The sequence below is a fragment of the Typopeltis vanoorti genome, chromosome 3, assembly GCF_054136105.1.
Source record: "Typopeltis vanoorti isolate ZY-2024b chromosome 3, IOZ_Tvanoo_1.0, whole genome shotgun sequence".
NCBI lineage: Eukaryota > Metazoa > Arthropoda > Arachnida > Uropygi > Thelyphonidae > Typopeltis > Typopeltis vanoorti.
This window is the reverse complement of record NC_143551.1, coordinates 62,066,724-62,080,832: the sequence shown is the minus strand read 5'-3', so window position 1 is coordinate 62,080,832 and position 14,109 is coordinate 62,066,724. Positions and strand designations below refer to the sequence as shown.

Here is a 14,109-nt window from a genome sequence, read left to right as displayed (position 1 = left end):
ATACTGATAGGATATGATAGTACTACATGAACAATGTACATCATTACTAACTTCCTATCTACAATTTTCCTCCAAATCAATCTCTTACCTGTCAAAACTCCAACATTATCATATCTTATATTTCTATCTTCTAAGGCACTTTTTACTGTACAATCCACCTATATCTTGGTCTTCCTCTGGGTCTTTTTCCTGCCTACCTGACAGAGAACACTTGTTTTGCTAATCTTTCCTCTCCCATTTTGTTTAAGTAACCATACCACATGAGATTAGCTCTGCTAACACATTCCTGAATGCTGACAATATCAAGTTCTTTGCCATTGATACCATCTATTCACAACCCTAATGCCTGCACGGTTAGCCTAGTGGCTATGCGCTTTGCAACCATATGCCTGGGAAAGGAGTGTCCTAGGTTCGATTCCTGTCAAAGACATGAGAAGCTTAAGGATTCTCCTCAGCCACAGCCAAATGAGCCAGTCTTGGGCATGGACAGCAGGGTTTTTCCCCCAGTTTACCTGGGGTTCTTCATCCCGCAAGAAGGCAAACCGGCCCCGTGAACACACGCAGATGCAGTCACGAATACTTAAGACAATCCCTCCAGCCATAGGTCTGAATTGTCAGCTATGCTGGTCCCGAGCCAGGATAAAAATAAGGGGGATTGAGTGGTGGCGTACATCCCCATAAAACGGGCTCCCAGCTGTTGAATCACCATACAAAATGAAATGAAATGAACAACCCTAATCTTTCACAGGACTCTAATATCTGTGGTCTCTACTCTTTGGTCAAGTGTTTTACTTCTAACCCAGTTCTCAGAACCATAACTTAGAATTGGTTTGAACACTGTCTTGTATACAGCTAATTTAGTATTTTGACTAATTTCTCTCTTATTCCATATAACTTTATTAAGTTGACTTCCTACCATACTAGCTTTGTTGATTGTCTATTTCAATATATTTAATTCACTTCACTAAATCGTCTTCACTAAAAATCGTGCCTAAGTAGCTGACATGTTTTACTTGTTCTGTAGGTCGGTTCTCCATTCGCAATGCAGTTGATATTTTCAGTGATTCTGCCCATTTTCAATGCCTTTGTCTTTTTATTGCTGAACTTCCTACCATATCTATTACAACAGTTATTCAATTTAGTCAGGGAATCTTGCAGACTTGTAGTGGATTTATTTAGAGGTATAACATCATCCGCATAAAGCAGAGCTGAGATTAACATCTCCAATTTTGATATCAGATTTAATACCACTTTTGATTAATAGATTCATTGTCTATATGAATCAAATTGATAATTTGATTCATATAGACAATGAATAAGAGAGGCAATAATGTACATCTCCTCGACTGACACCAGATTTAACATTAAACCTCTACCTCTACTTCCTTCAATTCTAACTGCTGACTTACAACTCAAATAAAGACTAAGTATTACTTGATATAATGCCCCACTGACACCATACAACTGTAGCATTTTGAACAGCTTCTCTATTGGCACTCAATCATATGCTTTTGCCACATCTACAAAACTTAAATACAGATGTTATATTCCCATGATTTCTCAACTATCTGTTGTAAAATGAAAATCTAATCCCGACAGCCTCTAGTTGGCCTGAATCCAGCTTGTTCTTCACAAGCTTCTCTTCCACAATCCTTCTCAACCATTTCTCAAGTATACTGGCATAAATCTTACCAGGAACACTCAGTACAGAAATATACCTCCATAATTATCACATTCAGTTTTATTTCCCTTTTTATATATGGGTACTATGAGAGCTCTACTCCAATCATCTGGAATTCGTCCCTCTGTCCAGGCCCTTTGAACTATGCAGTGCAGCCACTGTAAGACTTTTATACCTCCATACTTGAGCATTTCTGGTCGAATATCATCTGCTCCAGCTGCCTTTCCATATTTCAGACTTTTGATGGCCTTTTCTACTTCAGGTATGGATATGTATTCCTGATTGCATGCCTGGTCAGTTTTTTTTTTTTTATCACTGTGCTGTCATCACTGCTAGTTTCACATCACCACATGCCTCTCTCGCTGAATCAATCAATGTTTTCTTCAGAGCTTGCCAATGAATCTCAAAGGTTTGATTCCTGTTCTCAAACTCTTTCATGCTTGAATAATCTTTGTATATTTCAGTCTACAGCTCACATTTGAGAGCTGCTCAACTTTTATTTGCTTTAAAACTTTCTCAATAACAAAAGTCTCAATAACATAGTCATTGAGACTTTTCTTATTCCTTGCATCTTCTCTCCATGTGAATTTGTGCACATTTTTATGTTGGAACATGGTGTGCAAATTAGAACAGATGGGGATGGATACTAAACTGGTCATATGGATAAGAGAATGGCTCATGGAGAGATACCAGAAAGTAGTGAATGGAGGAGCAGAGTCCAGGATGAGGCAGGTGACCAGTGGTGTGCCTCAGGGCTCTATGTTTGGGCCGTTATTTTTTAATTTGCACATAAATGATATAGGAAATGGCTTGAAGGGAGATATTCAGTTGTTTGCTGATGATTCAAAGTTGAGTAGTGCAATAAAAAATCAAGCTGATGTTGAGAGTTTGCAGGATGATTTAAATAAGCTGGCAAAATGGGCAAAAGGTAATGGATGTCAGTTCAACGTGGAAAAGTGTAAAGTTATGCATTTTGGGATTAAAAGATTACCAGCTGTGTACCACACTGATGGAATGGTACTCTAAGAGATTGATGAGGGAACTTGGGGTGTTGGTGGATAGGGAGATGAAGTCCACAGGGTACACTGCTAAGGTGTTCAAGATTGCACGTAGGATTACTTGGTTATTGAAAAAGCACACTAACATCTAGAGATAAAGAGGTTATTATAACCCTTTATAAGGTGTTGATAGTTCCACATTTGGATTACTGTGCTCAAGTCTGGTCACATGGATTCCTTGGAGATAAGGAGGTTGTGGAGATGGTTCAGAGAAGAGTGACTAAGTTGGAGAGTGATGAAAAAAATGCTCCCTACATTGATAGATGGAAAGCTTGTGGATTGCAGAGGTTGGTTGATAGGCAGAGAAGAGGGGATATGATAGAAACATCTAAATTACTAAAAGGTTTTTATAAGATTGATGCAGGGGAAATATTTCAGCTGTGTGATAGTGATGGAAGAACAAGAGGAACAACATGTCCCTGGAAATTTAGGAAAGGTGTGGTTAACAAGGGTGTGAGAACTAGATTTTTTGACTGGAGGGTGGTTGTTGTTGTTGTTGTCGTCGTCGTCGTCTTGTCCTTTGAAGAGTCCTAGATGCCTCCGTGTGCTCCCCGCACTGCCCTGGCCATGTCTATGACTCTGCTGACTGGAGGGTGAATGAGTGGAATGCATTGCCTAACTTAGTTGTGAGTTCTTCATCTGTAAATGAATTCAAGAAGAGGTATGATAGATATGATAGATACCTGTAATAATAATAATATTGTCCTGAACAGAAATCCAACAAATATTTGCCATTATTATTAGCTTTGCTCTTTTGTCCAAATTTTCACAAAATATTTTTGTCTGTCTGAAAATCATTTCCTACTCTGCTATTTAGATCCCCAACAAGGACCAACTTTTCATTTTTCCTCCACTTCTACCTTAGTAGAACCTTCTGTGGGACCATAGGCACAGGAATGGGGAACTGGACAATGAGACTTGTCCAGTTCCCCATTCTCATATTTGCCTACATCACTCTACTTGAAATTGCCTGCCATTCAAGAAGATTAGCCTCGTATTTAGTGTTGAATACTATTGCTATTCCTTCTTTTCCTTGATTGTCATTGCCTGAATATAACATTTTGTATTTATTGCTTAGAAAGATCTCACCAGTTTTTGCCTTTTTTGTTTCACTCATCCCTATTATATCAATTTGATATTTATCCAATTCCTCAGTTATCTCCATTTCTTTACCATTCAGGCTTCTTATGTTGATAGTATTGCTCTTGAACTCTGGTGATATTGAGTTGGGACGTGTTTTAGGGTTTATTCCAGTTGCTGACTTTTCGCTGTTTGGCCTGGTTCCCTGGCGAAAGCAACGGGGGCCTTATTTAATCGGGCAACGCCCTAGCCAGCATGAAATTCTGTCATGTTGTACCATCGTTTAATATTGTCGTTTAAGCCAATAAGAATACAATTTGGTCGGCTAAATCCCAAATTGCCAGCCCATCTTCATTTTTCAGTATAAAGGTAGATACCTAACAGGGTGCACCACGAGAAGGTGAGAAATGAACATTAGGTCAGAAGCCTTGGTTGATTCACTACATTCCTTTAAAGGCTATGTGGAGGTCTCCTCTCAGTTATACAGCTTTGACCCTTAAGCACCCTGTTTATGTTTAAAAGTTTATGTTATTATCATTTATTATATTACCATTTCTGTTATGTGTATATATATTACCATTTATGTTTAAAAGTTTATGTTATTATCAACTTCCTATCAACAATTTTCTTACAAATTAATCTTATCAGTCAGAACTCAAATGTCATCAGATCTTATATTTCGATCTTCTAAAGCCCATCTTACTGTATTAATCCACCTACATCTTTGTCTTCCTCTGGATCTTTACCTGCTATCCTGGCAAAAAATACATTTTATTATTATTACATAACACCTCCAGGAGTCCAAAGACTCATCGAGGGAGGGTACCAACTCTACAACTCTCCGTCTCCACCAACCGCAACTACCGTCATCATCTACACCAACGCTATCTACCACTGACTACCACCATTAGTATTTTCACAGACAATCGCAAACATCCACGCCCATGGTGGGATTCGAATCCATAGCCTTTTGTCTGGAGAGAGCAGATACGCTAACCACTCAGCCAACCAGGATGGCATTTTGCTAACCTTTCCTCTCCCATTCTATATAAGCAAACATCCCACCTTAGATTAGTTCTGCTCACATATTCTTAAATGCCAACAATGTCAATTTCCTTCCTAATATTTTCATTTTTAATATGATTTTGATTAATATGGTTAATCAATTATCTGATTAATAAGATTCTGCCACTGATGCCATCTGTCCACTTCCATAATATTTTTGAGAACTCTCATCTAGCATAACATTTAAACCATAGAATTACAGTGTTTGGAACATCTTTTCTTTAAATATCTTGTTGTATGTCTTTCCAGCGCTACAAAATTTAAATACAGATCCTTATCTGGAGAGAATTCGGGGTGGCATTTCACTGGAAGGTTTGTGTAAAGAAGGTTTCCAGTTCAGGTAAGTTTTTTTGACCACAGTCTTTTGGCTGGAGAGCAGATATGCTATCCACTTGGCCAACCAGGCTGGCAGTTAAGTTAAGTTTGTTTGCAAAATCATTAAACTTACCACACTAATAAAACCACACAATAATAAAACATGGTGGTGAAAGGCAAATCATTGTGTAGGTCTATGCAAAAGATAAGGAAGACAGCATAAATTTCTCAAAGATGGTTTAGTGCCATGAGTGTAGTATGCATATTTATGTGGAGAGGCCAAATAAGAGAAAAGAACGAGTGTGGGTATGTAGGAAGTGCGATATTCTAATGGACCACAAGACTTGCTTCAATATGAGTTTAAATATGAGTAAGGAACATGGCGTCGTAACTGACACGGGCAGTTGAAGATTTTGCAAATGTTCAGAGAGTGTGTGGAAACAATAGCACAGAAAAATGTTTGATTGATGATAAAGCAGGTGATAATTTATATGATGTTAAAGAAGAGAGTGAAAGTATGATAAAGTGGGCAAAAATTATGTCTAAAAACAAAGCGCAGTTAACAGTAAGATGATGAGCAAGATTGATAATGAACACTTGTCTGTGTGACTAGCAATAAAATAGAAAGAGTGAATGATAATGAGAAAAAAGGATGCAAGATTTGAAAGCTGATTTGGTAAAGAGGAAGCAAGAGATGAAGCAGATGTTTAATGAAGAGAATTGTAGATGTGTAAGATTGGATATCAGGAGGTTGTTGAGAAAGATAAAAGATAATAGTGGTAGGAAAGGTAGTCAGTCTGTTGTCCAGGTATGACAGTGATAAGATGCACAAGAATTATGAATGATATGTTAGCAGATACGTGTGAAGAGAAAGGAGTGCAGTTTGTTAATGTGTGAAATGAGTTTGAAGGAAGAACTGAACTGTAAAAGAGTGATGGATTGCATTTGAATGGTTTTGGTGTAAGTCTGCTTTTGGAGAGACTGCCACTAGAAGGGAGAGTAATGAGTGCAAAGATTGAATCTAAGCAAGTAAGAAGTGATGTGAAAGAGTGGGAACGTAAGGAAGTAGAGACTGAAGTGGTGCTTATGAATGAAGAAGTGGGTAGCATGAAAGTAAAGAATGAGAGTGCAAGGGTGCAAGACTAATAGAGAGACAGGAAGACTCAGGATGGAGAGGGAAATACAGTGTGGGAAAGATTGATGCTCCAAGAGGATATGAATGTGTGTGGAGAAAAAGGGAAGGGGGGGGGGATGAACTGTGATGATCACATATAAGGAAAACTGTAATGATGAGCAAGCTTATGAACAGTACACAGGACATGAAAGAAAAGATTGTGCAAAAGCTTTCGATAGATTGCCACATGAGTTAGATTGGAACAGGTGGGGTTGCATTAGTTTGTTGGATTGGAGATTGGCTCCTGAGAGGAATCAGTAGGTTGTGTATAAGGGGAGTAATATTCCAGAAGAGGAAAGACACTAGTGGTGTATCCCAGGAGTCTGTTTTGGAGCCATTTGTTTAATTTGTATGTAAATGAAATTGGAAAGGGCTTAAATGGTGATATACAGTTGTTTGCAGATGGTGCAAATTTGGAGGATATGAAAAGCAGAGCAGATGTTGTAGCTTTGTGAGAGGACCTAAATAGACTGTCTGAATGGGCAAGTGTGTGGGGATTTCAGTTTAATGTAGCAAAGCGTAAAGTTTTAAAATTTGGGAAGCAGAGATGGGATGCATAGTTTAGGATTGGTAGGAATTGATGAAACAAGAGAGAAATAAAACAGTAGATTTCCTTTTCCCAGCAAACACTGTAGGACTATTCAAACACTCATGGTAAACACTTTTTTTCATATTTCAAGACAATATTGGGAACAAAAAGGAGACATGCCAGTCCCCCCCCACCTTTTCTCCAGCCTTAGCCAACCTATTTATGGTTGGCTAAGGCACAAAACTTGTTGGTTTTTAATTGCTTATTTTTAATAAGTTGCTTATTTATATTACAATGTGATATCAATACCGAAAACTCCCTAAACTAAACCTAAACTAAACTTTATACAAAACAAATTTGAGGGAAAGAGAACTGAATGAGAAAGGATGAGATGAGGTGAACACAGTATAGTAAATATGAATGTCAGAGTTTTCTTTTAGTATATAAAAGATAGCCTGCACTGTAGTATGAGAAAAATTAAATGATATCAATTACAACCATTACCTCATCTTGTGAAAGTGGATCTTCCTCATTCCAGGATCTATCCAGTTCATCCAAAAGTTGGTGGAGTAATGCATAATCCAAAGGAACTTCCTGATGTTTACGTCTATACATAATCCACTGGCTGTGTATGGAAAAAAATCAATTTTAATATATTTTAAAAAGTAACAATATTTATATGAACATTATAATTAAAAAATTACATCATTAGTTCTTTCATTTATTTTATGTTTGTGTCCCATGATATATATATATATATATATATATATATATATATATATAATATCAAGAGACAAATAAAATCATAGTTGGAACTTACTTTCAAAACTTTTTTTTTTAAAAGAATTGACAAAAATAAATTATTTTCTAGTGGCTTAATAATAATATGAATAGAGTTGTATGAACAGAATTAAAATCAAACATGCCAAAAATTCTTTGGAATTGTAATTTAGATCATTAAAGTTGGATGATGGGTTTACCTAAGGGTTGAAGCTATATAACTGAGAGGAGACCTCCACATAGCCTGTAAAGGAATGCAGAGAACCGACCAGGACATCTGACCTAATTTCCAATCCTCACCTTCTCGTGGTATCTACATGGATACTGAACAAATGAGGATGGGCTGGCAATTTGGGATTTAGCCGACCAAATTGTATTCCTATTGGCTTAAACCACAATATTAAATGATGGTACAACATGACAGAATTTCATGCCGGCTGGGGCATCTCCCGGTAAAACAAAGGCCCCCATTGTTATCGCCAGGGAACCAGTTAATTAAAACAATTTTCAATATATATAACAATAACCAAATTAAAATAAAGATAGTTGCACAAAAATCTGAATCACAGAACATAAATGAAGGTTTCTGATAAGGATTTAGTTCATCACCACTCCTCTTTACAGCTGGTTCGTGTGGTATGTGGCTTACTTCAATGAGTGCCTGACTCCCTGGAGGTATCTCTTAATAATAATAATAATAATAATAATAATAATAATAATAATAAAGGTTCTTCATATCATAGATGGCATCTGAAGCCAGATCTTAAAGCTCTAAAATTATTATATGTTATTACATTGATGGATCTGTGTTTCACTCAGGATTTCTCCATGAGTGCAGTCACAAAGATGCCTCCAACGATCTCAATCTTGAGCCTCTCTCTTCCATGTTATACCCATAGATTTCACTAGTGGATCTTCCCATCTTGTAGGTGGTCTTCTCATTTTTATCTTTTCTCTAGGTTGCCAGTTGAGTATTCTATATATCCATCTGTTATCCCTGAGTCTGGCTATGTGACTTGCTCATCTCATCTCATCTTGCTTTCATATACTGCAGTTATCACATCTTTTCTGCCTGATCTCTTTCTTAGTTCCATGTTTCTAGCATGTTCCATTTTGCTGATGTTACAAATCCTATTTTAATGCACGCTGAGTTGTTCTAAGAGTCTCTTCTTCTTTTCTTGTCATGTTACATGTTTTTGATTCATTTTGTTTTTTCTAGATTCATTTCTAAGCTTATCTTACTGCTGTTTGTGTATATTTTTTCTTTTTGGATTCTGTTCAGTATTACTCTGTTCATGATTTTATATATGTGAGAGAATAGACAGATTGGACGGTAGTTTTTTGTCTTCTTGTTCCCTTTTTTGAATAGGAATTATAGTTTTTGAGGTCTTCCATTCCTCTGGAATCTCTCTTTCTTTGAAGTGCCACATGAATCTGGCAGCCAAAGCTTTGAAAATAATTGGTCTACCTTGTTGTATTTCTTCAGCCTTAACATGATCAAGTCCTGAGGCTTAACCTTTACTCATTTTCTTAAGGGCATGTTCTATTTCTTCTGGAAGTACATCTGGTATATTGCTTGGTTTTGGAATGATAGGTTCTGAGTCTTGGCACTTACTTGCATAAAGATCATTATAAAAATTCTGCACAATTTCTTCTATCCTTTTTTTATTAGTATGGTTTTCTCCATTTTGATCCTGTAAAGCAGATGGAATTGACTATTTAAAATTTAAGTCTTTCTCTCTATTTTTTTTTTTTTTTTGCAGGCCAGGTTGGCCAAGTGGTTAGTGTGTCTGCTCTCCGGCCACAGATGCTGCGGATTCAAATCCTGCTGTGGGCATGGATTGTTTATGATTGTCCTACAAACTTTGTGTAGAAAGGGAATCTGCAACCCTACCACTTATTCTATCAGAAAACATCATTGCCAAAACCATGTGAGGTACGGCAGTGACCATACGGTGTCCATGGACGTCAAATGTGAATTTTTTTTTTTTTTTCCAGGATGGTTTTTGCCTGCAGTGGTTCTTTTAGTTTTTGTATCCTGAAAGCTTTGTAATCTTCTGGAATTCTTTTCCTTAGTAACTTACAGATAATTTTGTATTCTAGAAAATTTTCTTCAGATTTCTTCAGTACTTTTCTCTTTTTCAGTAGTTCTATAGTTTGAGTTGAGAATCATTCTCTTTTCTTTTGTTTCACAGGAATTTCCGATTTTTTCTTGCACTCGTTGAACTCGTATGTGACAGTTCTTAATGGTCCATTTGGTCTCTTCTATGTACTTCCTGAACTTGTGGTAGTCTATTTGTTTGGATTGTCTTTTGTGGTTTGATGTTGCCCTGATATCTTGCCCCTTTTTTGTGGTCTATTCTTATAATGACTCTGAGGAGTCTGTGGTCAGAATCTATGTTGAAGTATACTGAAGAGGGGAAAATAGTTCCACTGCATAAAGGAGAATCCAAGACTACTGTTGCAAATTACTGACCGATCAGCATATCAGGAGTCGTTGTCAAAGTCTTGGAGAAAGTAGTCAAGGGAAAAATACAGGAACAAATTGATTAAAATGAGATACTGTACGGTGGACAGCATGGCTTTGTGAAGGGTAGATCATGCCTCAGTAACTTGCTCAAATTTTATAACACAGTGACAGCTGAACTGGATAAAGGTAATGGGTTTACAGTGATACTGCTGGACCTTGCTAAGGCCTTTGACAGGATACCACATGGAATTCTAATCCTTAAACTGCAACATATGGGAATGGATATACAGTTGGTGAGATGGATAGGTTGGGTGGTTGATGGAGAAATATCAGAGAGTAGTTTATTCAGGAGTAGAGTCCAAAAGACGGCCTGTGACTAATGGTGTGCCGCAAGGTTCTGTTCTTGGACCACTGCTGTTTAATTTGTTCATTAATGATATAGGGAAGGATCTAAGAGGAACAGTTCATTTGTTCGCTGATGATGCAAAGTTGGATATGGCGATAGTGAATGCAGAAGATGTCAAAGTCTTGCAGGATGACTTGATAGATTGGAGTTCTGGGCTAAGGAGAATGGATGTCAATTTAATGTGACAAAATGTAAGGTTATGCATTTTGGGGTGAAAAGATTAGCAGCAGTATACCACATTGGTGGAACTGTACTCCAGGAGATTGATGAGGCCAGGGACTTGGGAGTGTTGGTGGATAGGGAGATGAAGTTTAGGGGGGCACATTGCAAAAGTGGCTAAATCAGCTCATCGACTCACTTGGTTGTTGAAAAATACTTTGACGAGTAGAGACAAGCAAGTTATTGTACCTCTGTACCGAGCCTTGATAACACCTCATCTAGACTACTGTGCCCAGATTTGGTCACCTGGGTTTCTTCTTGATGGGGGAGAAGGTGGAGAGGATCCAGAGGCGAGTGACCAAGATGATAGCAGGTCTATGGAATGAACCTTATGAGGGAGGTTGAAGATTTGTGGGTTGCAGAAATTAGTTGATAGGCAGAAAAGGAGAGATATGATTGAGACATTCAAATTGCTAAAGGGTTTCTATAGGATTGATTTCGAGGATATTTTTGAGATCAGGACTGGTGGTGGGAGAACTGGGGGGACACCTATGGAAGCTGAGCAAGAGTGTGGTTAGCATGGGTGTTAGAGCTGGGTTCTTTACTTTTAGAGTGGTAAATGAGTGGAATAAGCTGCCAGAGTCTGTTGTGGATGCTATGACAGTGAGTTCAAGGCAAGGTATGATAGATACTGTGAGAATGTCGTATAGTTGTGTGGAGACATGATGTTTAGGGCCTCCCTCGATGAGTCTAAGGAATCCCTGGAGTCGCCCGTAATAATAAAAATAATAATAATAATAATAATGTTTCACCTATTGTACCAACGTTTTGTACCAGTCTTTTACAGTCTGTTAAAATGTAGTCAATTTCATTTTTTGTGTCTCCATTCGGTGATTGCCAAGTCCATCCTATTATTTATTTTTATGCTTTTAACTCTTTTCATATCTCAATTTTAAAATTAAAAAAATCAATTGAGCTCCATCTTACTTAAAATAGGTAAAAACCTATCATTAATACCATATTCGTTCATCACCATCTGCAATCTCCACGTCAAATTTCATGGATCATTATTGCCAAATGCACAACAAATGTAGGCAATCTGATTACTTCATAAAATTTTAATTTTAATTTTTTAAATTAAAACATAGAGTTGCAGTCAAAAGATATGTCCAGATCTAAGAGTGCTCCATTATATAAAAGCTTGGCTTATCTCATTATATCAAAGATTACAAAAGGAGCCATATGAACTAAAAGTTCAGAGACAATATATTAAAATTTATTATTAAACTCCTGCACATGTGTTATTATTATTATTATTATCTGAGACCTCCAGGGAGTCAAAAACTCATCAAGGGAGCTTGCATGTCATCCAAAACAGGTGTCATACTTTCCCTTAAACTTATTCACACTAGATGCACTCACTACCACAAAAGGATAACTATTCCATTCACTGACTGCTCCCTAAAAGAAAAATCTAGCTCTTAGTCCCATCTTAACTGCAAAGAAACTTCACTTCCATGGATGCTCTGTATTATCTTCCCACCTTCCATATAATGAAAAATTTCATCAGACGATATCCTATAACACCCATTCAGAAGTTTATAAACCTCTAACATATCACCATTCTTTTGGCTGCTAACTAGAATCTGTAGTCCACTTTTAATCCTCGCTGATAATTCAAATTTCGTAGTCACAATATATTTCTAACTCTTCTTTGCACCCTTTCCACAGCTTCTTTATCCTTTTGGAACCCAGGGGACCAAATCTTCTAATTGTAACTCTTCTTTGCACCTTTTCCACAGATTCTTTATCTCTTTTGAACCCAGGGAACCAAATCAGTGAATTGTAGTTCAGATGCAATCTGGTCAAGGCCTCTTAAAGAGGCAAACGTCAAGGTTCCTTATCCTTACATATCAAGGTTTGCTTCAACATTGCAATTATCCACTGAGTTGTATTTGCAATTTTTGCTATGTGACCCTTGAACTTTAAATTCCTATCCACCATCATGCCAAAATCCTTAGCCTTATCAGTTTCTTATAGCATAACCCGGCTATAATATGCTGTTGGAAATCTCATCACTTTGGCATGATGAGGTTTCCAGTTTTACACTTACTAAAATTAAACTGAAAGCCATTTTCATTTTCCTAAATTTCCAGCCTATTAAAATTATTCTGTACGTGCTGGGTATCAGTAGCACCTCTGATTGCTCTGCCTACCTTTGCATTAGCAGCAAATGATTGTACATCTCCTGTTAGATTTTCCTAATGTCATAAATGTATAGACTGAATAACAGTGGTCAAAGGACTGAACCCTGGAGTACACCACTAGTCACCGTAAATCTGGCAGATTCATGCCCAATGTATACCGCTTTTTGATATCTGTCTCTCAACCATCGACTTATTCAAATCAAGACTTTATATTCTAAACCCATATTCTCCAGTTTATATGACAGCCTTTCATGAGGTATCCTATCAAATTTTTCCTATCAATTCACTGTGATGCTGCTGGAATTTGCTAAAGCAAATTCCAGCAGCATCACAGTGAATTCATTCCTTTTATCTAACTTGATCATAAAATTTTTATAAAATATGAGCAAATAACTAAATCATGACCTCCCTTTAGTAAACCCATACTGTTCTTTGCACAGTATAACATGTCTGTCTATTGATATCTGTATGCAATTTCTTACAGACCTCTCTTAATATCTTCACCACCACCAGAGATACTGATATGTTGGTAGTTAGACACATTTGTTTTTCTACCACTCTTGTACAACAGAATTATCATACATTCCTTCCATTGCTGTGGTATCGTTCTTGATCTCAGATTCAAGTTATACAAACATGTTAAAGGCCTAACAATTTGGCTGAAATTGTTACTGAACATGGCTTTAGCATACATGCTGATATTTCATTTGTCCCTATGCTGAATTCTTATCCAGGTTATGCAACAGCTATTCAACCTCATTCTCATGCACCCCTAACTGTTCATTCAATGTAGTAGTACCATTGTGCACCATGATACATACACCTGGTTGATATATCTTAGCAAAGTAAGCACTTATTAATTGAATAATCTCATTAGCTTCTGAAACTAGAATACCATCTGCATTTAGTAAAGTTATTCTTCTGGATGGATTTATTCTTTCTTTTACTTGCAGAATAACAATAAAATTCTTTTATTGTTATTATTATTTTATTATTACTACCCAAGACCCCATGGAGTCAAAGACTCATCTGAAAGGTCCTTTTACCATACACACAGCTCATCATACTGTGCTTTAAACACACTCAAATTCTCTGCAGACACCACACTCTCAGGCAAGGCATTCAAGTCATTCACAACTCTGCATGAAAAAAAAACTGCTTCTCACTCTCCTACTCACATCCTCT

General features: G+C 37.1%; 1 protein-coding gene across 1 annotated transcript in view; it reads right to left on the bottom strand.

Moving 5' to 3' along the window:
• Positions 1-14,109, bottom strand: part of LOC150108197 (BAI1-associated protein 3-like) — a 709,720-nt gene that overhangs the window by 383,468 nt on the left and 312,143 nt on the right. Inside the window, exon 13 of the mRNA XM_090390426.1 lies at positions 7,407-7,527. Within this exon, the coding sequence (XP_090246552.1) occupies positions 7,407-7,527 (121 nt within the window). The remainder of the gene's footprint in view (positions 1-7,406; positions 7,528-14,109) is intronic.